Here is a 27,885-nt window from a genome sequence, read left to right as displayed (position 1 = left end):
TGTACTTCCTTATTACAAAGCAATCACCCAGTGTATAGTGATAATCTCAGTAGCATTCCTAATGGTATGAGGCCCACCCAACATAGCCAAATGCTGGTTGGTTATTTCACATTTTGATGCATTGGCAACTTTAACTATATGGTAAAGCACAAAAAATGCAGTAATACATGACTATTTGAATGGACCATAATTCAAGCCTGCATAATTCTATTCATTGTCAAAATAATTAAGTGTAATCTCCTCTGCTCCTCTGACTTAGTCGTGCTGGAATATAAGCAAGAATGCATCCCATTCACACCACCAGTGTTACCTACTATTGGGTTCAGCATTTTTTTTTTTTAATTGTTGCTTCTTAGACTACATCGTATGATTTATCATATAGAAGCTCTGACTCTCATTCTCAGTTTTCCCCTGGTTCAAATGTGGTTTCAATTGTAAAAATGAAAGCAAAGTTTCAATCTTTCTTTCCTGGGTTTTTTTCTTTTTCTTCTTTTTTGCATTACCACAAAAGAATTCCTTGTTCTCTGTTCTTAGCTGTTTTCACCAGTGATTTCTCATATTCAGCTTTCACTTTTTAGTTGATCTGCAGTAGTTAATACTACTATAACTACTATATCTGCTTATAGTTCTAATTTGTAAATGCACATCATCATCATCAGCCATTTTCAATCCACTGCAGGATGAAGGCCTCTCCAGCAACTTTCCAGTTCCTTCTGTTTTGAGCACTGGCCATCCATTTACTACCCACAAACTCGTGAATTTCATCTATCCATCTCCGCCTTTGTCTTCCAGGTTTTCTTCTAGCTCCTCTTGGATACCATTCTGTTATTTTCTTAGTCCATCTGGCATCATGTCTTCGAGCTATGTGTCCTGCCCAAGATCATTTTAGTTCTTTAGTTTTGATAAGAATGTCCTTTACTTGAGTTTGCTGCCTAATCCATGTGTTTCTCTTCTTATCTAACAGTCTGATTCCCAATATGATTCGTTCCATTCTTCGCTGTGTAATTCTCATCTTCTCTTCTATTCTTTTGGTGAGTGCCCAAGTTTCACTTCCATAACTCATGGTGGGGAGTATACATTGGTTCATTATTTTACGTTTCAGACAAACTGGGATATTGCTCTTCAGTATGTGACTATATTTCCTGAATGCTATCCATCCAAAATTTATTCTTCTCTTGACTTCCAGCCATTTATCATTATTACAGCTAATAACTTGTCCCAGATAAGTATATGACTCCACCTTTTCAATTACTGCTCCTTCAATCATTATTTCCCTTTCAGTGGCATACTTGTTCATCATTACTTTTGTTTTAGCCATATTCATCTTTAGTCCAAAATCCTTACTAACTGTGCATAACTGATTAAGATTTTCCTCTAATTCTTTGGGATCGTGGCTTATGACCACAATGTCATCTGCAAATTGTAAATGGTTTAGGTACTCTCCGTTCACATTGACTCCTTTCTGCGACCAGTCTAATCTTCTGAAAGCTTCCTCAAGGGCAGCAGTAAACAGCTTCGGAGATATTGTGTCTCCTTGTCGAACTCCTTTCTCAATTTTAAATTTCCTACTGTCTTTGTCTAGTCTAATAAAGGAGGTAGCACACTCATATATTTTCTTCAAAATCATAATATATGGGGTATCAATGCCTTGTCTTTCAAGTGCCCGAAACATTGCCTTATGCTGTATGGAGTCAAATGCCTTTTCATAATCCACAAATGCCAGGCATAATGGTGTTTTATATTCGTTTGCTTTCTCCATTAGCTGTGATATTACGTGAAGGCGATCCCTAGTTGAGAATCCTGTCCTAAAGCCAGCTTGCTCTTTCGGTTGATTCTCATCAAGTATTCTTTCTAATCTGTTAGTAATGACCCTTGTGAACAACTTGTAGATGTGGGATAACAAGCTAATTGGTCTATAATTTCCAATTTCTGATTTATCTCCTTTCTTATGCAGCAAAACTATGATTGCATTATTCCACTGCTTAGGTGTCACACCTTTTCTAATGCACTTTGTGAAGAGCCTTGCCAGTTTTTGTGTTATGTCTCTTCCTCCCAATTTTAACAACTCTACAGTAACTTCATCTTCCCCCGGGGCTTTCTGATTCTTCATTTTCTTCAAGCATGTTCTACCTCATCAGGAAGAATATCGGGTATGTCGTATGTGTTGCTACTTTGCAATCCATCTTCCCCACTGCTGGCATCATTCCCCTGCTCCTTGTATAATTCTCTGTAGTAGTCTTCTGCTATTTGAATTATGTCCTCTCTGTTGTTTATAAGTAAAACCTCGCTATTCTTCAGTTTCAGTATCATTTGTCTTTCTGTATTACTGCTCATGGCTGCTGATTTAAATCCTTTGTTTTCCCTTAATGCTTGTTCTACTTTTCTTGTGTTAAATCTTCTTATGTCCTCTCTGAGTCTCTTTCTAATGGCTTTGCATAACTCAGTATACTCAATTTTCTCCCTGTCAGTGTTTTTCTTGCTTTTCATTTGTCGTCTTCGGTTCATCATGACAAGTGTTTCTTGACTAATTTTTTCTTCTTTGGATTTCTTTTTCCCTATAGGTTTCTTGGGCTTTATCACTTTCAAAAAGTTGTAATATTCCTCGTCGATATCTTGGTCCTGAGCAGTCTGCAGAAGCTCAAACTTGTTCTTAAGTTCCAGTACATACTGCTTTTTCTCCTCTTCTGTTATCTCAAAGACCTTTGTATTATTTACTCGAGTCAGTTTTTTCCTTTCCTTTCCTACATCTATATCAAGTGAACATCTTACCATTCTGTGATCACTTCCAACATTTACCTTATTCAGGACGGTAACATCATTCCCAATATATCTTCTGTTAGTGAGGATGAAGTCGATTTCATTAGTAGTTAATCCATTTGGACTCTTCCATGTCCACTTTCTGTTCACCCTTTTCTTGAAAAAAGTGTTCATTACTGACAGTCCTTGTGATTCTGCAAATTCCACAAGCCTTTCACCTCTTTCATTTCTTTCACCAATTCCAAAATTTCCTATAGTTCCTCTTTCTGCGCTGTTTTGTCTTTTTCCAACCTTAGCATTGAAGTCTCCCATAATAATAGTGTAGTGGGTTTTCTGCTCATCTAGAAGACTCTCAATTTCGGTGTATATTTCTTCAACCTCTTCATCATGGCTCGATGTTGGTGCATAAATCATTATAATTTTCAGCTTGTACCTCTTAGAAATCTTGAGTATTAGTCTTGACACCCTTGGTGATGTACTTTTGAATTCCAAAATGTTGTTTTTAAAATCTTTATGGACCAGAAACCCAACTCCACCTTCACTCCTTTCACTGTTTCCATTGGTGTACAGCAGATTTCCACTTGATAAACTTATAAGTGATTCATTTCTTCTTCTTGTTTCAGCTAAACCAATGATATTCCAATTAACATTTTCTAATTCCTTTTCCAGCTCTAATATCCTGTCTTCACCGATGAGTGATCTTACGTTATAACAGGCCAGGTTCAGTTTCCGTGCATGGCAGCCTGGTCGTACCCAGAGATTCTTAGCACCCTCTGCTTCCACTGATCCTCTCGCTGCCGTAAGAGGGAGAGTGAAAGCTGCTGGGGACTGAGGGCCATTTGTGTCGTCGGGCTGTCATATGCTGGAGGATTTGGTCTTTTCCTCTTCACGCTGACCAGGCGTCTTGAAGAGAACCACTCTACATGTTCGTTGCCACCTAAGTGACGTAACAGGGCTTACCATCGAGAAGGTGTGCATGAGTGGATTTTAGGGAGGCAGGCCAACCGGACTTCTCCTAAATCTTCTGTAATAGAGAGATATTGGATCCATCAGTGTTTTAGGCTGAGTGTCTGATAACACACAGGATACCTGTTCCCCTCTAAGCCCCTTGTAAATTCACATGGTAAACTGCAACTATCCCATTATTCTTTCTTAAGCTTTATAAGATATGCCAACCGTCTTATCATGCATTTTGATATCCTCATTTGCTATACTTTAGAACCAGAACAAATGTTAGTATTAGTAGTGGCAAAATGATGCAAGGATACACAGTATCAGCCATTAAAAAAAAAAAAAAAAAAAAAAACTTACCACAATGTTCATCCTTTTTAATAATTTGCAATGCCAAAGATTATTTCAACAAACAATTACTCTCTGACTAAGAGAATTTTTTAAACATCTGTCCACAACTGTATTTTGAGAGAGAGAGAGAGAGAGAGAGAGAGAGAGAGAGAGAGAGAGAGAGAGAGAGAGAGAGAGAGAGAGAGAGAATAAATAATAGCACTAGCATCCCCATTCAAAAGCCTTAGTTTCAATCAGATCTCCTCACAGATGCCTAGTTTCTTTTCTCAGATGTTTAGTTTCTTTTTCTCTAGAATTTTCTTAAAATGAGGCTTCTAAATTTGTATGCAGCACTCAGGATGAAGCCTAACTACTGTCACATACCCAACAGGACATTGCCTCTTTCTCCCTGTTTGCACAATTCTTGTACGCCACTGACGAAACTCCACAAATTGCTCTAGCAACTTGTCTGCATGGTTCAGAGAAATTCATGTCAGATTGTACAATTACCCCTAGCTTTTTATCATTCTTCGCTATCTTCAGTAGTATCATTCAACTGGTATGAGGGGCAATGAAAAGTTTGTGGCCTGAGTCTGAAAGACTAGTGGTAGCGTTTAAAAATTTCTGTACTTAATGTATATCACTTCAAATAGTAACACACCACGTTTCGTGCAGTTTCAATACAGCCATTCCCCAGCTTATGTAATACTCGACTTATGGAAATTTAACCTTACATAAGTTTTTGCCAACCAGTGCAAACTTAAAAAAAACGTGGAAACGTATTTTGCATCCCATAGGAATAAATGGAGGTATTGTGAAAATATCACAATGTGAGCCCAATAACACTTTTTTTTTTTTTTTGGTAATATGTTCCAAGACCTTGGAAGTTGAAATTTTTGCTATATAACTCTCTAAACGATAGCTATTTATCTCTCTAAAAGGTCATTTTTATAATGGAAATTGCATTACACTTTCATTCATATCATATGTTCCGTTATAAGAATCAATTTTGAATGCCTTTGTGATATTTTTTCTAAAACACATTTCTGGAGATCACTATCATAAAACAATAAAAACAATTTGCACTTTCCGGTTAATAATATTCGGCTTTTCTGTTAGTGCAATCTATTATAAGTGGGTAGTAAACTCGATCTTATTGCATTTGTGATAATACCGATAACAGGAATTCTGTGGGTTTTTACGTTGCAGTATTATGGTGAAATGAGTTCCCCTTCACTGAAATCTTCAATCATATAAAAAACAAATAAATTTTCAGAATCTTCTCTTCATTCCTATTTATTTATTTATTACAATAGTGAAGGAAGAGGGATCAACAGGATGTGCAAGTGCTGGCAGTGCTAGGATATGAAACAAAATTGATTTAGAAATGAAGATGATTAATTAAGAATTATGAAGGACAAAGTTTGTCATCTATTGCATGGAATTAGGTCTCGCTACGTCAACAGTGAACACTATTTTAAGGGACAGTGCGCATATAAAAGAACATGTTAAAGGATCAATGCATTTAAGATCAACAGTGATCACAAAACAGCGTTCAGGTGCTATATCAAAGATGGAAAAGCTATTAATAATATGGATGGAAAATCAGATTCAGAAGCAAGTCCCCTGAGTCTAATGGCCATTCAAGCAAAAGCAAAAGTATTTATGAAGATATTAAAGATAAGTAGGGTGAACCCCAAGCCAAGTTTGGGTGGTTTAATAGGTTCAAGCATTGCACTGGTTTCCAAAACATTAAAGTATGCGGCGAAGTCGCCAGTGCTGATTCTGCAGCAGCAAAGAAATATTGTGATGTGTTGGAAAAAGCCCCTTCTTAATTTCCACACCCCCTCACAACTTCCACAGTGGTGTGCCTATCAGCTGGAAAGTTAATTCTGGCAACGATGCTCAAAAGGTAAAACTTGCTGATGTTATGGCTGTCTCCTCTCTCTTTTTGTAATTTTATAATTTTGAAATTTTTGTAATTTTGTACACTTTTGTAATTTTTCTTGTGCATGAGATAAAAAAATTGAATAAATAATTCTATTTACACGTTTGTCGAACATTCCTTTTTTGCTTCAATCAAATTTGCGAGTGCCGCATGAGCATTTAAGGAAAGTCTGACTTTTGCAGAGTTTCGTGGAATGCAACCCTTACGTAAGTGGGGGAGTGGCTGCAATTTCTTTTTTTAATTACAGTTCCTAAAGTCAACAAGGCTTGTGTGAACGAAGAAAGATGGAAAAATCAGTCACCACGCAGTCATCCAATTTTTGGGGAAAAGGGACTAACAACAAAGGCAATTCATGAGGATATGGTTAAAACCTTGGGGAAAATGCAACTCCCTATTGCATGGTTAAGAAGTGGGCAGCAGAATTTAAACAAGGGAGAGAGCTTGGAAGATGACCCACTCTGTGGAAGATTGGCAACATCCATCACTTGTTGTTAGAGTGCACAATCTGCTGATGAGTGATAAATGAGTGACAATTTGGTATACTGTTAGTTAAGGATACAGAATCAGGAAATATTAATCCTTTTATTATAAAAGGATTAATAATAAAAGTATTCAGAACAGAAGTATTCAAAGTGAGTCATAAAGCCAAAAGAACTCATAAGGCTAAGATAGCCTGAGTTGGCTTTATGAGTTATACCCTATAAATAAATAAATCATCATGATGAGCCCAACTATTGATAATAGGATACACTAAATGGTATATTGATGAGGTCTAGTGCCATTCAATACATCCAACTACAGATATCTGTAGAAACAGATAGCTTTTGCTAATTATTGATTGGATGTATTGAACGGTGCCAGCCCTCGTCAATGTACCATTCAATGTATCCAAGGATGGCTCAAGACATATGGTGTCCCTAAGCCACATTGCCTGATGGCACCCCCTCCCGTTGATGCAAATATTTTCAATTCTTTAGAATGGTTAATTTTACCAATTTGCACCAAGGTTTAGGGGGCACTGGTGGCCCTTAAACCTTGGCCCCCACTAGGCCAGGGTGGTGCCAGCCCCTTGGAACCTCATATGCCAGTCCCTATTCAGCCTTACCCTAAAGCTGGTCCTGAATGTATCCTATTATCAATAATTGGCCTCATCATCTTACTTTTCCTTTATTTTATTATTAATTAATTCATTATTTATTATAAGATATAATGCATAAAACCAACTCATGCTGTCTTAATGGCTTATTCTATATCATAAGTTCATTCTATACATTTCTTTTTGAACACACTGTAGAATGTAAACATAGTTTATAATATACTTTTTGTATTTATAACACACACAATACTCATATAAAAAAGAAATATGCAATATTTTGTAGCCAAAAGCCTGTTAGTATTAACATTAGTAATGGCCATATGGTGCAAGGAAGCCAAAAAAATATATATATAATAATAAAAAATAATTAATAATTAATAATAAAAGAAAAGTAGATAGACAACCTATGTGTTTCCCTCCTCCTGTAAGTTGGCTAAAATAAATGTTTCTAGACTGTGAATAACTCTTAGTTAACCTTAAACTGTTATGGAATGTGAGTATCATTAATCTCATTATAAAAAGGTCATATTTCAATTAAGGTAAATTTTATTTACTTAAAAAAAAAAAAAAAAAAACATGGTAAAAAGAGTTAATGTCCATCACATTGTGAAAGGAAATTTTTGAAAGTTGTGCTTCCTTCATAAACAGAAATGGATTTTAGGATATATGCCATCCGTAGACCAAAAACACAGAGTAGGTATTCCAAAGCTTGAATTAGACGAAAAGTCTAACAGTAATACTTTATCTACAGATCTAACAAAACTGAAAAGCAAACTGCCAAAAAGATTTAGAATTTTTAGATGCTTTCTCTGCAACTAGTTAAAATAAAGATAACTAACCATAATTACAATTAATAACAGATATTATTTTCTTAAGGATTCAAACATAATACAAACCTCCTATTAGGTATTCATCACCTGTCTGCATGGAAAATTTTCTGATAGTGATACTTGGCTTGCCATCAACTTGCAATTCTATTCTGTCTTTCATAAGATTCAGCATAGTTCTGTGCCACTGGCCATCATTTAGAAGTCCTGCAAGTGGATATTATATTAGCATGATTTCATGTCATACAAGTAGCACTCATCAACATATTAAATATAAACTAGTGCCTATTGATTTTTTTCTAATTCAGTAAAAAAAAAGGGGGAGGGAGGGATAGACAATTTATATTTCAAGTAGAATAATGGGGCAAGTGATTTCATTGATAATATTTTCTTCAAATGCTAAAAGGCATAAAAATGTCTTCTGTCATCTCTACAAGGTATAGCCTCATACTCTGAAGTCATTAACTATGTGTTATTTTCAAATTAAGTTGCCTTTGATATTCAATATTAATTTTTTCAACATTATAAAAAGGGGTCACTATCTCACAATTAAAGAATTAGTTTTCAACTGAAAAGCAGCTCACAAATTATAGCAAAAGGTATGCCTAGTTGAATAGACATTATTAAACTTAAATTAAAGACCCCTGATACCATGTTTAATGACGAATACTAAGCATTTGCTATACTCTGTAAAAATACAATGCCTTTGAATCTAGTAAGGACATTGTAAATTCGTGTACTACATACATTTATTCCATTTTTATTCAAATGAACAGCTAGAGCAAGGGTCGGCAACCTTTTTGAGTGAAGAGCCATTTTTGATCTAATTTAAAAAAAAAAAAAAAAGAATCCGAAGAGCCGCACCTCAGCTCAAGTTGGGGGGGGGGGAGTTTTTTTTAAGAAATGGAATAAAGTGGGAAAGTATTTTATTTAAAAAAAAAAAAAAAAAAAACATTTTGAAATATTATTTATTAATACTGAAAAATGTAACAAACATCCAATCAGGTACAAATTAATGTGACTTTTGCTGCTGAACTTCTTGAGTAAGTCTCTAAAATTCAGGAGAGTATGCGGTAATTTTCATCTTTAAACATGCTGAGAGACTCGTATTTTTCAGATGGTTTCTTGATTTACTTTTAATATAGTTCATGTTCGAAAATATTTGCCCACAGAAAATCATTGAACCAAAAACAGAAAGAAGTCCAAATGCAAATATTTTCAAATGTATATAGGTGTTTGGTAAGCTACTCCACGTATCAAACACAATTTGGTCTTGCTTTTTCAACTCATCTATCACCATCCATTTGTGTAGAATTGCAGGGGCAGCCTTTTGCCTCTCCAAATACTCAATTTCAGTTTTAAGGCATTTTAGTCTTACACTCCACATGTCCTTGATTTTTAAGTCCTCTAACTCCATTTCAAATTGTGCTTCATGTGGGCTAAAAGTTAAAGAGCCTCAGTTACATGTTCAAAGAGCCGCATGTGGCTCGCAAGCCACAGGTTGCCAACCTCTGAGCTAGAGGAACTTCTTCCAAGCACTGGGCAAGGTAGTATAGTATTCTTCATATCTTTCCACACAGCTGCTAAGTTGAAGATAGCAGATCTGATGCTGTATATGCATGTAAATTTTGCAGTGTCCTGGTGCCTCTTCTATCTTCTGCATCTTCTAAAACAACCATCACCTCTTTCAAAAACTTCTTATACAACCTCTTACATGCAACGATTACACCCTGATCCATCGGCTGTATCAGTGAAGTAGTGATAGGAGGCAGAAAAACACATTTAATTCTCCCATCCCTGCTAACTAACCTCTCAGCATTAGGGTGAGCAGGCGCATTATCTAGCAGTAAAACAGTCATTATTTCATTAGAAAGAATTTTCAGCACATCTGTCTGACAGCGTCGCACATCAGACAGATGTGCGACACTATCAGATATAAAAAGGTTCTAAATTTTTCCTTTAGGACATAAATTTTTTGTCCGTTAAATTGAGGACCTACTGTAATTAAATTCACACTGTAATACAAAAATTTTCACAAAGCATCATAAAAACACAATATTTATAAGATAATTTTAATTTTTGTTGGAATCAATTTAACCAAATTTTATTTTAAAAAATTTTTTGTTTCCCCCTTCTTTTTGTTCTGTATTGACCATATGTAATAAATCAACCGTTTTTAATTTGCTCTTTCAAAGTTAAGCTTTCATGAACACAGAAATTATTCTGTTCTGTGTGTGAGAGAGAGAGAGTTTAATAAAAATCATTTAGAAAAAAATTTCAATCTGCAATGGCAAAACTTTTGAAAATATTTAAAGAAACAGGTTTAGTTACTGACAAACCTCATTCTGGTTATCCCAGCACATCAGAACCAAACAGTAAACATGGTTAAAGTTTAGCAGGTGGTAGAATACAATTAGGCGTATGACTTCTGAAACTAATATTCCACAAGGTATGATTCAGAAGCTGATCAGACAGATATGCTGAAATGTGCACGTGGGTTGTAGGCCATAATGACAAATAATGTCTTCAATGAACTACTGTTTCATGAAAAGATCTTTTATGTGGATGGAGAGGAGAAAATAAACCAACCTAACATTATTAACATTAGTAGTGGCATATGATGTAAGAAAGCAAGCTTATATAGCACCAGCTCAAAAAAACCCTTCCCATTTCACCCATCTATTCACTGCAAATACATGTCTGGAGGCCTCGAACTTATTTAAGTTGTCGACCTCTACTACGACAGATGGAAGTTTGTTCCAACAATCAACCACTACTGGCTAAAGGAAAATTTTCACACACCCATACTACAATTGATTTTCCTCAATTTGAATTTATAATACCTCAAGTGAGAAAACTGAGCAAAAGAAAGAATCCCATCAGCACTGAGCTTTCTCTAACCATTCAAGGCCTTTTACACATGAGGAATTATTAAGGTTTGAAAATGGCAGAAGGTTATCAAATTGTAGCAGGATACTTAATGATTTTGTAATAACTGAAAGTTATATTAAAGGAGGTGGCAAAGCAACTAAGCAAACCCTTAGCCATAATTATGAGAGCGTCCTTGGACTCAGGGGAGGTTTCCACAGACTGGAGATGTGCAAATGTATCCCCAATTCACAAAGGGGGATCGAAGGGTGACACGAGTAATTACAGACCAGTTAGTTTAACTTCTATTCCGGGTAAAATAATGGAGTCACTGGTTAAAGATGCATTGCAGGATCATCTAGACAAGACTGCAGCAATAATTCAGACACAGCATGGGTTTGTTAAGGGAAAGTCTTCTCTGACAAATTTGATAGGATATTATGATGTGGTTACAAAGGAACTGGATGCAAAAAATAATTTTGATATCATATATTTGGATTTCAGGAAAGCTTTTGACACTGTTGCGCATGGAAGACTATTGTACAAATTGGAGCAGAATGGTATTAAGGGTAAGTTGCTACAATGGATAAAAGGATGGTTAAGTGGGAGAAGACAGAGGGTGGTAATCAATGGGTGCTGCTCTTCTTGGACTAATGTTATTAGTGGAGTCCCACAGGGTTCGGTGTTAGGTCCACTGTTGTTTTGTATATTTATCAATGATATTGATGAAGGTATATCAGGCTTAATGTCGAAGTTTGCAAATGATACAAAGGTTGGCAGGGTTGTTAATGACAGTAATGGCAGTGTGCTACTGCAACAGGATCTAGATAATTTGGGCAGATGGGCTAAGAAGTGGCAACTGAAGTTTAATCTTGACAAATGCAAAGTACTGCATATGGGTAGAAGTAACCCCAGAGAAACGTACCAACTGTGTGGTACTAGACTTAAGGTGGTAGAAAATGAAAAAGACCTGGGAGTAATTGTGCAGTCAGATATGAAGTTTTCTGAGCAATGCAGACAGGCTGCCAGGGCAGGTCATGGGGTTTTGTCAATGATATATAGGAATTTTGCTAGCAGGGAAAAGGAGGTGATTGTCCCTCTGTATAAGGCAATGGTTAGGCCGTGCCTTGAGTACTGCGTACAGGTCTGGAGGCCTCATTTTAGGAAGGATATAGATTTGCTTGAGCATGTACAGAGAAGGGCAACAAGATTGGTGAGGGGAATGAAGGGATCCTCTTACCAAGAGAGGCTTAAGTTCTGCAAATTGCAGTGGCTGGAGACTAGGCACCTGCGCGGTGATCTGATTGAGGTGTATAAGGCCTTGAATGGGTTGAGCACGCTGAATTCTGATGGGATCCTTCCACTTGTTCAGATTAAGGCTTAATGTCGAAGTTTGCAAATGATACAAAGGTTGGCAGGGTTGTTAATGACAGTAATGGCAGTGTGCTACTGCAACAGGATCTAGATAATTTGGGCAGATGGGCTAAGAAGTGGCAACTGAAGTTTAATCTTGACAAATGCAAAGTACTGCATATGGGTAGAAGTAACCCCAGAGAAACGTACCAACTGTGTGGTACTAGACTTAAGGTGGTAGAAAATGAAAAAGACCTGGGAGTAATTGTGCAGTCAGATATGAAGTTTTCTGAGCAATGCAGACAGGCTGCCAGGGCAGGTCATGGGGTTTTGTCAATGATATATAGGAATTTTGCTAGCAGGGAAAAGGAGGTGATTGTCCCTCTGTATAAGGCAATGGTTAGGCCGTGCCTTGAGTACTGCGTACAGGTCTGGAGGCCTCATTTTAGGAAGGATATAGATTTGCTTGAGCATGTACAGAGAAGGGCAACAAGATTGGTGAGGGGAATGAAGGGATCCTCTTACCAAGAGAGGCTTAAGTTCTGCAAATTGCAGTGGCTGGAGACTAGGCACCTGCGCGGTGATCTGATTGAGGTGTATAAGGCCTTGAATGGGTTGAGCACGCTGAATTCTGATGGGATCCTTCCACTTGTTCAGATTAAGGCTTAATGTCGAAGTTTGCAAATGATACAAAGGTTGGCAGGGTTGTTAATGACAGTAATGGCAGTGTGCTACTGCAACAGGATCTAGATAATTTGGGCAGATGGGCTAAGAAGTGGCAACTGAAGTTTAATCTTGACAAATGCAAAGTACTGCATATGGGTAGAAGTAACCCCAGAGAAACGTACCAACTGTGTGGTACTAGACTTAAGGTGGTAGAAAATGAAAAAGACCTGGGAGTAATTGTGCAGTCAGATATGAAGTTTTCTGAGCAATGCAGACAGGCTGCCAGGGCAGGTCATGGGGTTTTGTCAATGATATATAGGAATTTTGCTAGCAGGGAAAAGGAGGTGATTGTCCCTCTGTATAAGGCAATGGTTAGGCCGTGCCTTGAGTACTGCGTACAGGTCTGGAGGCCTCATTTTAGGAAGGATATAGATTTGCTTGAGCATGTACAGAGAAGGGCAACAAGATTGGTGAGGGGAATGAAGGGATCCTCTTACCAAGAGAGGCTTAAGTTCTGCAAATTGCAGTGGCTGGAGACTAGGCACCTGCGCGGTGATCTGATTGAGGTGTATAAGGCCTTGAATGGGTTGAGCACGCTGAATTCTGATGGGATCCTTCCACTTGTTCAGATTAAGAACCTAAGGGGGCATAAATTCAAATTAAGAAAAGACAGATGTAGATTAGATGTGCGGAAATTTGCCTTTAGCCAGCAGGTGGTTAATTGCTGGAACAAACTTCCATCTGTCGTTGTGGAAGTTGATAGGTTGAATAAATTTAAGGAGGAACTGGACAGGCATTTGGAGGGAATGGTGTGATTTTTTTTTTTTTTTTTTTTTGGCTGATGCTGCATAAGCTCATACACTTGCTTTCTTGCATCAAATGCCACTGCTACTACTACTACTACACCTCCTCGATTATATCATCACATCGGCCCCTACTCTTCATTTGCTGCAATTTACACAATTTAAGCCTTTCTTGGTAAAAGCAACCCTTGTTCCATTCACCATTCTTGTTTCCCTTCTCTGTACTCTTTCTAGCAGCTTTACATCCTTCCTAAAATGAGACCTCCAGAACTGTATGCAGTACTCAAGGTGTGACCTGACCACTGACTTATACAAGGGGATAAACTCCTTGTCCCTGCTGGTAAAATTCCTGTATATCATTGACAGGACACAATGAGCTACCCTTGCAGCGTGTCTGCACTGCTCAGAAAACTTCATATCTGACTGCACAATTACCCCCAAGTCATTTTCATTCCCCACTACCCTGAGTGTAGTACCACACAGTTGGTATGTTACTCTAGGGTTACTGCTACCCATATGCAGTACTTTACATTTTTCAATATTAAACTTCAAGTTGTCACCACTCAAGCCCATCTGCTCAATTTTTTTCTAGATCCTATTGCAGTAGTGTACTATCATTATTGGCATTAACAACCCTGCCAACCTTCGTATCGTCTGAAAAACTTGGATATTAATCCTGATATACCGTCATCAATATCATTGATAAATTCAGAAAACAAAGGTGGGCCTAACAATGAACCCTGGGGGACCCCACTAATAACAATGGTCCACGAAGAGCAGTGTCCATTGATTACCACTGTCTTCTATCTCCTCCCACTCAACCATTCCTTTATCCATAGCAGCAACTTGCCTTTAATGCTATGCTGCTCCAATTTGTACAATAGTCTTCAATGTTCAACAGTATCAAAAGCTTTCCTAAAATCCAAGTATATGCTACCAAAATTATTTTTTGGATCCAGTTCCTTTGTGGCCACATCATAGCATCCAATCAAATTGGTCAGACATGACTTGCCCTTAACAAACCCATTCTGAGTCTGAACTATAACTGTAGTCTTGTCTAGATGAGTGCTTCTTTGACTCCATTATTTTCCTTGTAACAGAGGTTAAAGTGGCAGGTCTGTACTTACTCATGTCACCCTTTGATTGCCCTTTGTGAATTTGGGATACATTTGCACATCTTCAGTCCATGGGGAACTACCCGAACTCTAAGGATCCTCTCATAATTATGGCTAAGGTTTTGCTTACTTTCTTTACTGTCTCCTTTCATATAACTGGATAGATTCCTCCCACCCCAGGTGCCTTTCTTATATTCAACTTGAACAATTTCTCCTAGACTTTGCTCTCAGTTATTACAAAATTATTTAGCTCCCTGCTAGAGTTTGATAGCCTTCTGGGCTTCACTTCCCTACAGACTTCCTAATATGTGAATGTAGATGCAAAATACTCATCCAGTTTGTCTGCTACCTCATCAGGATCAACAATCAAACCATCAATATCAAGGGAACCTCTCTGATTCATCCCCTTCCTTCTAGAGTAAAGTCTTTGCTGTTTTTCTTTGCATCCTTTGTCAAAGATCTCTCAGATTTCTCATAATCTGCCTTTGCTTGCCTAATCTCCTTTTTGATTTGATTACAGACTAGCTTATACAAAGGGTACTAGGAAAGTTTTGCAATACAGCTTTGTTTATTTAATTTTTTCAAAGTAATTTCCTCTACATTCAATACACCTCTCCATCCTCCGAAACCAATCTTTAAACCAGTTCTGCCAAGTTTCACTAGGGAGTAAAGCACACTCGTCCCAAGCCCGTAGAAGGTCCTCATCACTGGAAAACCGCCTCCCTTTTAGCTTCATTTTCACATGCGGGAACAGTGCAAAGTCGCAGGGAGCAAGGTCTGGACTGTAGGGAGGGTGCTCGAGAAGTTTCAGTCCTGTCGTGGTCAAATATTCGGTGCAGGCTTTGGCGCGGTGAGCTGGAGCATTATCGTGATGGAGGTACCAGGTGTCCATTCTTGACTTTGGCCGCAGGTTCTTCATAGATCCAATGACTTTAGGCAGGCATTGTTCAGTATACCACTTAGCTGTGACTGTCTTCTGCGTGTCCAAAACGACACGTTCCACAATTCCACTCGATTTGAAAAATACAGCTATCATTTTCTTCTTTACAGATCGGGATTTTCTGACAATTACGGGTGTGTCGTCATCATCAAAGACCCAAACTTTGTTTTGAGCCTTGGTTGGCAGATTGTAATAGTACAGCCAAGTCTCGTCACCTGTCACGATGTTGTTCACATACAGAGATTGTCCCTTATCAAACTTTTTTAACATCTCCCGGCACCAAGTCACACGTCGTGTCATCTGCTCTTCAGTCAGTTGATGCGGCACCCAGAGAGAACAAAGTTTCTTCACGTGCAAATGATCTTGCAGAATCGAACGAACTGCTGGTGCATTTAGGCCCAAAGTATCCTCTATCTGTTGGTAGGTCACTCGCCTGTTTTCGTCAAGCATTTTCCTCACAGCAGTAGCGTTTTCCTCCGTAACTGACGTTCGTGGCCTTCCCGGCCTCTCAGAATCCTCCAGAGTGAAATTTCCCCTTTGGAATTCTCTATACCACCTGAATATCGTTGTACGATGTGGACAATCATCATCTAGTGCAAGAGTCATTTCTTCTAAGCACTGGTCTATGGTTAAACCACGCACGAAATTATACCGCAAAACTGTCCTTATCTCATTTCGTGACCACGATGCCATCGCAAGCACTTTACACTCTTACTACTAATGAATAACTGAGCCCACCGACTTGGCGCGGCGGCTACTATGCACGTATGAACATGTCTCAACATGCAGCAACAAGCAGCTTCCTGTGATTCATTGTTGCGTCATATTGCAAAACTTTCCTAGTACCCTTTGTATTTAGCAGTCTTCTTTGTAACCTGATAATTTATATGTATCCCATGCATTTTTCTTCTCTACCGAGAGTCTCATTAGTTCATTTGACATCCAATTAGGCTTTAACCCTGAACAGTATTTCTTAGTTGGGACTAAAAGCCTAGTAGCTTCCAAGATTGAATTCCTTGAATTCTTCCCATTTAGAATTTGCTGTTGGTAATATCATCAGTTTGTCCCATTGTATAGAATTAAAATTCTGTCTGAGACCACTGTAGTCACCTTTACAAAAACCTTTCTCTTTACCCCTGATAGTAGTTACAACTTTGAGTAAATCCCACATCAGCACACTGTGATCACTACTAGCTACTGGTTCCTTTATCTGCAGGTTCTTAATGCATGAAGAATCACTGCTGATAATCAGATCAAGTGTATTACTTCCTCTAGTTGCCTCTCAAACATGCTGCTATAGAAAGCAATCATACAATAAATCTACAAAAGTCTTGCTAGTGTGTGAGTGATCAAAGCACAAGTTCAAGTCAATATCTGGGAAGTTAAAATCCCCATTATAAGATAATCTGATTTACTGGCCACTCTATTTCTCTGTACAGTTGTTCACTGTACTCATCAGAGTCATTATGCATATAACACACTCCGACTCCTCTCAATTTTGCTTTCCCAGTGCTAATGTCACACCAAACTGACTCACCATTGCACTGTCCACCCACGTCAACTGGATGCACTTCCTTAAGATTTTATGTGGTTCTTAAAATTCTTAACTCTGTTCCGGGGAAATGAATGGAGGCACTGGTTAAAGAAGCACTGCAAGATCAAATATTGTTCAAGATTTAGGCCTAAATCAATGTCAGATGAACTAATGAGACTCGTTGTAGAGAAGGAAAATGCATGGGAGGCATATAAATTATCAGGTGACACAGAAACCTATGGCAGATATAAGCTGGTCAGTAATGAAGTCACAAAGGAGGTCAGGAAGGCGAAGGCAGATTACGAGAAATCTTTGGCAAAAGATGCAAAGAAAAACAGCAAACAGATCTTTACTTATGTAAAATCTGGAGGGAAGTGGATGAATCATATTGGTCCACTAGACACTGATGGTTCGACTGTTGATCCTGCTGAGGTAGCTGACAAACTGAATGAGTATTTTGCATCTACATTCACACATGAGGAAGTCTGTAGGGAAGTGGAGGAGAAATTGTTGAAGTTGAACATAAGAAAGGCACCTGGATGGAATCTATTCAATTATATTATATAAAGGAGGCAGCAAAGGAAGTAAGCAAACCCTTAGATATAATTATGCGCACTTCCTTAGACCCGTGGAAGGTCACCATGAACTGGAGATGTGAAAATGTGTCTCCAATTCACAAAGGGGATAAAAGTTTGATATGAGTAATTACAGACCTGTGAGTTTAACTTCTGTTCTGGGAAAATTAATGGAGGCACTGGTTAAAAAAGCACTGTAGCTATAGTTCAGACACAGCTTGGGTTTGTTAAGGGGAAGTCTTGTTTGACCAATTTGATTGGACATTATGATGTGGTCACAGAGGAACTGGATGCAAAAAATAATTTTGATACCATATACTTGAATTTTAGAAAAGCTTTTGATACTGTTGCACATGGAAGACTACTGTACAAATTGGAGCAGTAAGCATTAAGGGCAAATTGCTGCTATGGATAAAGCAGTGGGAGAAGACAGAGTGGACACTGCTCTTCGTGGACCAATGTTATTAGTAGAGTCCCTCAGGGTTGAGTATTGGGCCCATTTTTGTTTTCTGTATTTATTAATGATACTGATGAAGATATATCAGGCTTAATATACAAGTTTGCTTGCAGACGATATGAAAAGTGGCAGGGTTGTTAATGGCAGTACACTACTGCAACAGGATCAACAAAAGTTGAGGATATTGGCTAAGAGGTGGCAACTGAAGTTAAACATTGACACGTGACAAGTACTGCATACGGGTAGCAGAAACCCCAGAGTAACGTATCAACTGTGTGGTACTACACTCAGGGTAGTGGAGAATGAAAAAGAACTGGGGATAATTGGGCAGTCAGATATGAAGTTTTCTCTGCAGTGCAGACATGCTGCAAGATCCATAAGGCAATGGGCAGGCTACACCTTGAGTACTGCATACAGGTCTGGTAGCCTCATTTTAGGAAAATTGTAGAGCTGCTGGAACAAGTAGGATGGGCAACAAGATTGGGGAATGGAACAAAGGGTTGGTCTTAAGAAGAAAGGCTTAAGTTTTGCTAATTACAGTGTCTGGAGACTAGGCACCTGAGAGGTGATCTGATTGAAGGGTATAAGACCTTGAATGGTTTGAGCAAGCTCATTGCTGATGCGATTTTTTCTCTTCTCCAGATTAATTGCCTGAGGGGACATAAATTGAGGAAAGACAGTTGTAGAACAGATGTGCTTAAATTTGCCTTTAGCCAGTGGGTGGCTGATTTCTGGAACAAACTTCCATTTTTGTTCTGGAAGTTGACAGCTTAGATAAATTCAAGGCAGAACTAGACAAACATTTGGAGTTAATGGATGAGTGAAATGGGAAGGGTTTTTTTTTTTTTTTTTTTTGACTGATGCTGTATAAGCTTGCTTTCTTGCATCATATGCCTCTACTAATGCTAACACTAAAAGCATAACCCCTCCTCCCTTCCTATCCTATCTATTCTTTCTATACATATTTTATTCGCCAAATTCCAATTCTGTATTCCTTATATCTGTGTGACAACATGTCTCTGATATCCCAACAATATCTGCATTTGATGTCTTGACCATCACCTCAAATTCATCGAATCTATTTACTAAATTCCTAGCCTTAGTGTACATGCAAGTATCCTGTTCTTACTTTTAGTTATTCTAACACAACCCATGTATTTACTTGTTCCATGATGACTCCCGGTAGTCCTTGAAATCTCCAGCACTGCTGATGGAGATTTCAAGGACTACTGGGATATTCAAATATTCAAATATTGGAATGAGCAGGCTGCTGCTCATTCCAATAGAAGCAGTGTAAGAATTACTTTCATCTCTGCTTGCTGCTACTGTTAGTCTATTAGTCTGTGAATCCCCCCCCCCAAGCTAGCAGCTTTCTGATGCACCTAACACTGCCTCGATAGCATCAGCGAATATTCTTGCACCCGTTCTATTTAAGCGTATCCCATCTCTGTAGAAGCACTCTCCTGTTAACAAGCACAGACCACGCTGAGAAAATTCTACCCCACAAGCCTTGCACAATCTCTCTAGGGCCGAATTGATTGACAAGGCTCTTGTCATATACTCCCTCCTATCGTGTTTGGGCAGAATTGCAGACTTTCAAATTTAACCCTAACTCACGACTTTTTTTCAACATTGACCTGTACTTTTTTTTTTATTTTTTTTTAAATTTTTTTTTTATGAAACCCCCAAACAAAAAAGTTATCAAAAACCCATAGAGTAGAACTTCGATTGTCTGTTAGGTACGGGACCGAGACCATGATGGATAATCGAATAGATGGATAATAGAATATGTACATTAAAAACATTATACATACAATAGACTGGGTCATCTAACTTGTTTATTTTATTACATAATACATAACCTAATGAAATTTAATTAAACTTTAATTATTATTTATTTTTTACTGGGTCATCAAAAAATCATAGTACAGATATCTACATACATATTTTTAATATTTTGACTTACATTAGTCTAGTAATGTCATAAAAAATTTTAAAAGAAAACAATATTACATACATACAACATTGTTCTAAAGTCATTAAAGCTAATTATGTTTGTTGTTCCAGCAGCAGCAGCTTTTTCTTGTTATTCAGTTTCAGACTCATCCGAAATTGTCATCACTCTTTGCAGAATTTCATTGTTGTCTAAAATTTCGTATTCAATGTCCATTTAGTACATATCCAGCCAATTATTTACTGCCTCCATCGAAATATTTTTAAAACCAGGAGTATTCGAACATAACTGCAAAATTTCAGTTTCTTTTGGAATGGTTTCTGTATCAGTTGAATATATTTCTGGCCACAACTTATTCCAGCTTCTTTGTATTGTTTGAACTGGAATATCATTCCAGGCATCAGTGACATTGAAAACTGCATCTTTTATGGTGTAGCCTTTCCAAAACTCTATCACATCTAATTTATTTTTTGCTAAAACAAGTTTCTGAATGAACATTTTACAATAACATTTCATACTTTCAATCACGCCTTGGTCCATCGGTTGAATGCGAGATGTCATATTTGCTGGAAGAAAGTGGCATGATATTATTAATATTATTAGCCATAGGGTGCAAGGAAGCCTGAGGCTTATGCTGCACCAGCCAAAACAAATTCCTGAGTTACCCTGTGTGTGTGTGTGTGTGTGTGTGTGTGTGTGAGAGAGAGAGAGAGAGAGAGAGAGAGAGAGAGAGAGAGAGAGAGAGAGAGAGAGAGAGAGAGAGAGAGAGAGAGAGAGAGAGAGAGTGTGTCAGAAGTAGAAAGGAATCACCAAGAAAGAGAAGAATGATGATATCCAGCTCAGGACCCTGAGTGTGCCAAACCCATTCTCACCAGATGAGAGCCCCTGGGAATAATATTTTGCCATCATCGGTTTTTAAATCACACACGTGTATGGGATGAGTACATGCATTGTCCATCAGTAGCATTGCACATTGTGGTAATCCTTTTGATGCCAAATGTGATCTTATACATCATACAAATATTTTATGAAACCAATCATGAAATATATCTTGGCTTATCCACGTGTTGTTTTGTGAGAAATATTTAACTGGCAAAACACTTATGCGATCTTTTTGCATCTTATATCCCGGTGCCATATGTTCAGTCATTGCAGCCAGTGTCTTTGGAGGTCGCGCCTTCCAATTAAGGCCAGTCTCATCGCAGTTGTATATTCGGTCTTTAATCAAATTTCGATCCGCTATTTCCTTCTGTAGTTTTTCACAATAAACAGAAATTTCAGCTCTATCTGCACTTGGCTTCACACCCTGGACCGACAATTTTCAAATACAATGGCGAAACTTAAATCCAACCATCCGATTGTTAGTTTGTTATTTGGTTTTTAGGAGCATTAGCAACTAAGGCCATATTGCTCCGGGAGATGCGGTGGTCATTTCCTGACCTTTCCGCATCTTCCGTATTTGGTGGTGACGGGCTCGAACCCCGGTCTAATCAAGAAGCGTGTGCTACGCACCGCTGCTCCTTCCGATGCTAGCTTTGAATGAAGGATCTCCGCCTAGATTTTTATTGATTTCAATGGCTTCTTTGATTATTAATTGATTATCTGGTCCTTCAGGTTGTCACAGACATTCTCTCAGATATGCCAGACAAGCTGTCCTTGCTACCTGGTAGTCTAAAACGCTGATGGAACTGATATCCGGGTGACACTCAAGTCAAGTGGACCCAATTTCGGCGAAGTCCGGACTGTCTGTGACAGCCAAATCCTCTGCTTGCACCTTCGTGAGTGTGAACCAACGTAAGCAGGGGTCGAGATGTGGCACCCACACCACATGGAGGAATGCCACCCCCCTGCGTTACCAGGCAAAACTAGGTCGTAGATGACTCTCATCAACCGGTGCAATACCACCACTTTGCTCATTGGAAGCTTCAAGTAGTGGAACCCACGTTTAGTCTCCAGAGCTAAGTTCCGATCAACCCTTCCCCATTTCTTCCATCATGCTGTATGACTGATGACTTTTGAGGTTATGATGGACATCATGGCAGGATCCAATCTTATTTACATTTCAAGGGTACAGCTCTAAAACGGTGTTTGCAGCCCGGCCACTAGCTAGTACACCGGATCGAACCTGCTGGTAACTCTCTAGGAGGCTTCTGGATCAGACAGTGTATAATCTTGTTCTCACTACTCTGCCAGATATTGACTGGAGGGAGTCCGAGTAGTGTGCATGTGAGGGCATTGTTGACGCCACGTTATGTCAGGGATCTCGGTATATTCTTACCATGTGTACGCCATATCCAAAAATTTCATTACTTCATACAGCATTTCCCCCCCCACACTTTTTCTTACTACTGAATACACCATGACTTGTCAAACTAATAGAGTAAGCTTATCTGTGAAAAGATCTAAATCTCCCAAACACTTCCTAGTTCATTTCACAAATATACGTGGTCTCAATTTTAATCTCAACGATGTCCATTTCCACTTGCAGTCTGCCAAACCCCACATACATTTTCTGACAGAATCTCAGTTATCGGTTGATTCACTACTGTTCATCTCAGTTGTCCAAATTATTCGCTGTATGATTCATTTCGGCTCAAAGGTGGTACTTGTGCATATGTCCGTTCAGAGACTTGGTAATTAGGAATACCCTCTCTTCGATCTTCTCTGGCTATAAATCTCTCTACCTCATTCTGTCTGTTTGTTATGTTTTTGTTTGTTATTTGGTTTTTAGGAGCATTAGCAACTAAGGCCATATTGCTCCGGAGATATGCGGTGGTCATTCCCTGACCTTTCCGCATCCTCCGTATTTGGTGGTCATGGGCTCGAACCCCGGTCTAATCAAGAAGTGTGTGCTACGCACTGCCGCTCCTGCCCACCTGGCTATGGAGGCGCCCTCATTCTGTCAAATTCACCTGTTGTCTCTACCATTCTTCCAACTCCACTAATCACTTGGAGCTCCTCGACTTCCTCTCTTTGCAACTTGACTTTCTCCAGTCTAACTTTACTCACAGTGAGGAAATTTTCCTTGGTGATTCTAATGTTCACAACTCCAGCTGGCTTCCGTTTTCTAGTCACACCAACCCAGCTGGTCGAGATGCTGAGGCTTTTGCAATTACTAATGACCTTGCACAGATTATTCATTTACCTACAAGAATACCGGATCCTAATCATATAGCCAACAGGCTTCATCTTTTTCTCACAAACAACCCTTCTAAGTACACGGTCGAAGTGAGTGGTCCTTTAGGCACCTCAGATCACAACTTGGTGACTGTCTCTTCTCCAATGCAGCCTCTATCTCATGGCTATTCCCAACCTTGTGTTGTTTGGCATTACAAGAATGCAAAATGGGATGATCTGTGAGATTTCTTTTCTTCATTTCCTTGGTCGGACTACTGTTTCAAAACTTCTGATGTCAACTTTGCTCAGATCGTGTCAGTGAAACACTCCACTTTAAAATCTCGTCCTTTATCTAAACCTTGGTTTTCCAATAAATGTGCTAAGGCCGTCCAGGAGAAGAATGTTGCATATCGCAATTGGCTTATTTCCAATTCTTCAGTTCCATTTTTTGTGCCTACACCAAAGCTTTCAACAATTGTAAAGCAGTTATTAATCAGTCCAAATCAGATTTTGAACAGGCTAAGAATAAGAACAGGCCAAGGATAAAGCTGACCTGCTAGCATCCAATTTTTCTTCCAACTCATGTATTAATGATCTTGTAAAACACCTCCCACCATTCCCAAAACGCTCCATTCAATGCCTCCTGTGGTCTTCCGTCAAAAGGATGTCAGAAGAATTTTGACGAATCTCGATGCTAAGAAAGCTCCAGGTCCCGATGGTATTTCTCCACTTGTTCTCAAAACCTGTGCTCCTGAACTTACTCCTGTTCTTTGTCACCCTTTTTCACTTTCTTATTCTAAAGGTGTTTTTCCTTCTGCTTGCAAATTTGCTTATATCCAGCCATTTCCTGAAAAGAGTGACAAATCCCTCCCATCCAATTATCGTCCCACTGCAATTACTTTTAACCGCCAACTCTTAAACTACCTTGAAACCTTCCATTTGATCAACGATCGCCAGTATGGATTCCATCACTGTCGATCCATTGGTGATATCCTGACTTATGTTACCCATTTATGGACAAATTCAATGGAAAAGTTCGGTGAAACACAAGCAGTTGCTCTTGACATCTCAGAGCCTTTCGATCATTTCTGGCATAAAGGTCTTCTAAAAAACCTTCCATCTTACGGTTTGCCAACTGTTTTTTGTAATTGGTTATCCAGTTTTCTCTCTGATTGCTCACTGAGGGTGATGGTAGATGGCTCTCTGTCTTCTAACTTCTCCACTAATGTTGGTATCCCCCAAGGTTCAGTTCTTTCCTCCACTCTTTTCCTCTTGTATATTAATGACCTTCCATTGACTGGAAATCCTATCCATAGTTTTGCCGATTATAGCACACTGCATTCCACTTTCCATTTTGAGAAATCTTGCCCTGTTCAATCAGCTTAAACTTCTCGAATATCCGCTACCAATTCCTTAAATGCCGATCTCCAGGTAATTCTCCAGTGGGGCAAAGACAATCCTAAAACTCAGTCTTGTCTTACATCTCGCAAAAAAGGATTCTTCTGCTCCTATGCTTATCTTTGGTGACACTCCGATTTCTAGGCAAAATGATATATCTGTTTTGGGGATTACCCTGATTACTAATCTCTCTTTTCACAAGCCCATTACAAATATTGCTTCCTCTTCATTTAAAAAACTTGGTTTTCTCTTTCGCTCTTGGCATTACTTTTCTTCCAAACAGCTGTTCACTCTGTACACATTGCAAATCCGCACTACCATGGAATATTGTTCCCACATCTGGGGCGGTGCCCCCAAAACCTCTCTCAGGCTTCTTGATTCCGTTCAGAAACGGGCAGTTAGGTTAATTAATGATTCATCTCTAACAGAGTCTCTCCACTCACTGTCTCATAGATGTTCTGTTTCTGCTGCATGCCTCTTCTACAGTTATTTCCATGGGCACTGTTCTTCTGAATTGGCTTCTATAATTCCTGCTCTCTCTTTCAAAACAGTCCGAACATGTGCCGCCACCAGCCAACATCCATTTACTGTCCAACTTCAAACTCACAGAACCAACTTTTCATCTTCCTCGTTTATTCATTCAACTGCCATTTTTTGGAACAACCTTCCTTCATACGTATTTCCTGAAAATTACAGTCTACAGAACTTCTGTAGTTCTTGAACTTCAGAAGTTCAAGTCTGATGTCAACAAATATCTTCAGTTTTCTTCTCAATCTCAACCCCAAGCATGGTACTAAGTACTATAGGTTCTAATACCTCTCGTGTTTGGGGTTTTCATAAAAAAAAAAAAAAAAAAAAAAAAAAATATAGGTCCCAACAATGGAATTCCTTGGCTACGTTTTTGAACAAGCCACTGAAACACTGCAGTATTCTACTGTTCATTTTTAGCAAACTTCATTGTTTTACGACTTTTGACATTACCATTAGTGGTTTTAGGTCCTAGCCGCCGAAATCTTAGGAAATTAAGCGGCAGGACCTGCCAGAGTAAATCTTAGTCTACTGGTGTGCCTCCACGGGGCAAAGGTGGGGGCAACGTTGGGCTCCAGCTGGGGTCCAGCGGCTAAATGACCAGATGAACAATGGTACACGATATTACACAGGTACAATACCCACACACTCTTAAACCTCTGGCATTCCCAGCAAACTGGTACACCCACAAAGAAAGCAACGCAGAGATGGGGGAAACCCCTGGTGCCGCATGACAACAATATACCTACACCTTACCATTAGTGGTTTCGATTTCCGACACATGGTTTTTAATTTTGCCTGCATCACGCTTTATATCATTTACAATTGTTCTTTCGATTCTATAAACCGATGCTATACTTGTAGCACTTTCACAGTTTCTTAGAAAATTGATTATTTCAATTTTTTGTGATAATCCCAACACTACTTGCTTATGTTTCTCTGTCATTTCAATGGGTTTACTAAATAAAAATTATTAAAATATGAAACAAGAGGTTAAAGGCTTTGTTTACAACTCACTGAATACAAACGTATACAATTGTTGTTGTTGTTATTTGGTTTTTAGGAGCATTAGCAACTTAGGCCTTATTGCTTCGGAGATATGCAATGATCATTCCCTGACGTTTCCGCATCCTCCGTATTTGGTGGTCATGGGCTTGAACCCTGGTCTAATCAAGAAGCGTGTGCTACACACTGCTGCTCCTGCCCACCTAGCTATGGAGGCACCAACGTATACAGTGAGTTGTAAACAAAGTATACAGTGAGTTGTAACCAAAGAGTGACACAAAGGAACCACTAGGTGGCAGTAATCACAGTGTGCTGAAGTGGGATTTACTCAAAGAGGTAACTACCATCAGGTGTAAAGGGAAGGGTTTTTGCTTCCGTAAAGGCGACTACGATGGTCTGAGACAGTATAGAATTTAAATTCTATACAGTGGGACAAACTGATGATGTTACCAACAGCGAATTCAAAATGGGAAAAATTCAAAGAACTTATCTTGGAAGCTACTAGGCTTTACATACCAACTAAGAAATATTATTCAAGGTTTAGGCCTAAAAGTATGTCAGATGAACTAATGAGCCATATGGCAGAGAAGAAAAATGCATGGGATACATATAAATTAACATGTGACACAGAAGCCTATGATAGATATAAGCTGGTCTGTAACCAAGTTACAAAGGAGGTTAGGTAAGAGAAGGCAGATTACACAGAAGCCTATGATAGATATAAGCTGGTCTGTAACCAAGTTACAAAGGAGGTTAGGTAAGAGAAGGTAGATTACACAGAAGCCTATGATAGATATAAGCTGGTCTGTAACCAAGTTACAAAGGAGGTTAGGTAAGAGAAAGCAGATTACGAGAAATCTTTGGCAAAGGATGCAAAGAAAAACAGCAAAGAGTTCTTTACTTATGTAAACTCTAGAAGGAAAGGGATGAATCAGATTGGTCCACTTGATATCGATGGTTCAACTGTTGATGATCCTGCCCAGGTAGCTAACAAACTAAATGAATATTTTGCATCGACATTCACACATGAGGAGTTATTCAGCGAGGGGAATGCCAGAGGTGTATTCAACTCTGGCAGTAAGCTTGATAATCTTGTAATAACTGAGAGTAAAGTGGAGGAGAAATTGTTGAAGTTAAACACAAGAAAGGCACCTGGGTTGGTTGGGATCTATCCAGTTATATTAAAGGAGGCAGCAAAGGAAGTAAGCAAACCCTTAGCCATAATTATGAGAGCTTCCTTGGACTCAGGGGAGGTACCCATAGACTGGAGTTGTGCAAATGTGACCCCAATTCACAAAGGAGGATCAAAGGCTGACACAAGTAATTATAGACCTGTGAGTTTAACTTCTGTTCCAGGAAAATTAATGGAGGCACTGGTTAAAGAAGCACTGCAGGATCATCTAGACAAGACTTCAGTTATAGCTCGGACACAGCATGGTTTTGTTAAGGGGAAGTCTTGCCTGACTAATTTGATTGGATACTATGATGCAGTCACAAAAGAACTGGATGCAGGGAATAACTTTGATATTATATATTTCGATCTTAGAAAGGCTTTTGATACTGTTGCACATGGAAGACTGCTGCACAAATTGGAGCAGTGTGGCACTGGAGGCAAATTGCTGCTATGGATAAAAGGATGGTTGAGGGGGAGAAGACAGAGTGG

At 38.9% G+C, this 27,885-nt stretch overlaps 1 protein-coding gene across 1 annotated transcript in view; it reads right to left on the bottom strand.

Annotated features, from left to right (window-relative positions):
- The window catches only part of Nrx-IV (neurexin-4), a 405,554-nt gene that overhangs the window by 163,447 nt on the left and 214,222 nt on the right, over nt 1-27,885 (bottom strand). Inside the window, exon 10 of the mRNA XM_090384064.1 lies at nt 7,979-8,116. Coding sequence (XP_090240190.1) covers nt 7,979-8,116 — 138 coding nt within the window. The remainder of the gene's footprint in view (nt 1-7,978; nt 8,117-27,885) is intronic.

This window comes from Mastigoproctus giganteus, chromosome 1 (assembly GCF_048544385.1).
Source record: "Mastigoproctus giganteus isolate SK-2022 chromosome 1, ASM4854438v1, whole genome shotgun sequence".
Lineage (NCBI taxonomy): Eukaryota > Metazoa > Arthropoda > Arachnida > Uropygi > Thelyphonidae > Mastigoproctus > Mastigoproctus giganteus.
The sequence above is the reverse complement of the archived record's forward strand: the minus strand, read 5'-3'. Positions and strand labels throughout refer to the sequence as shown.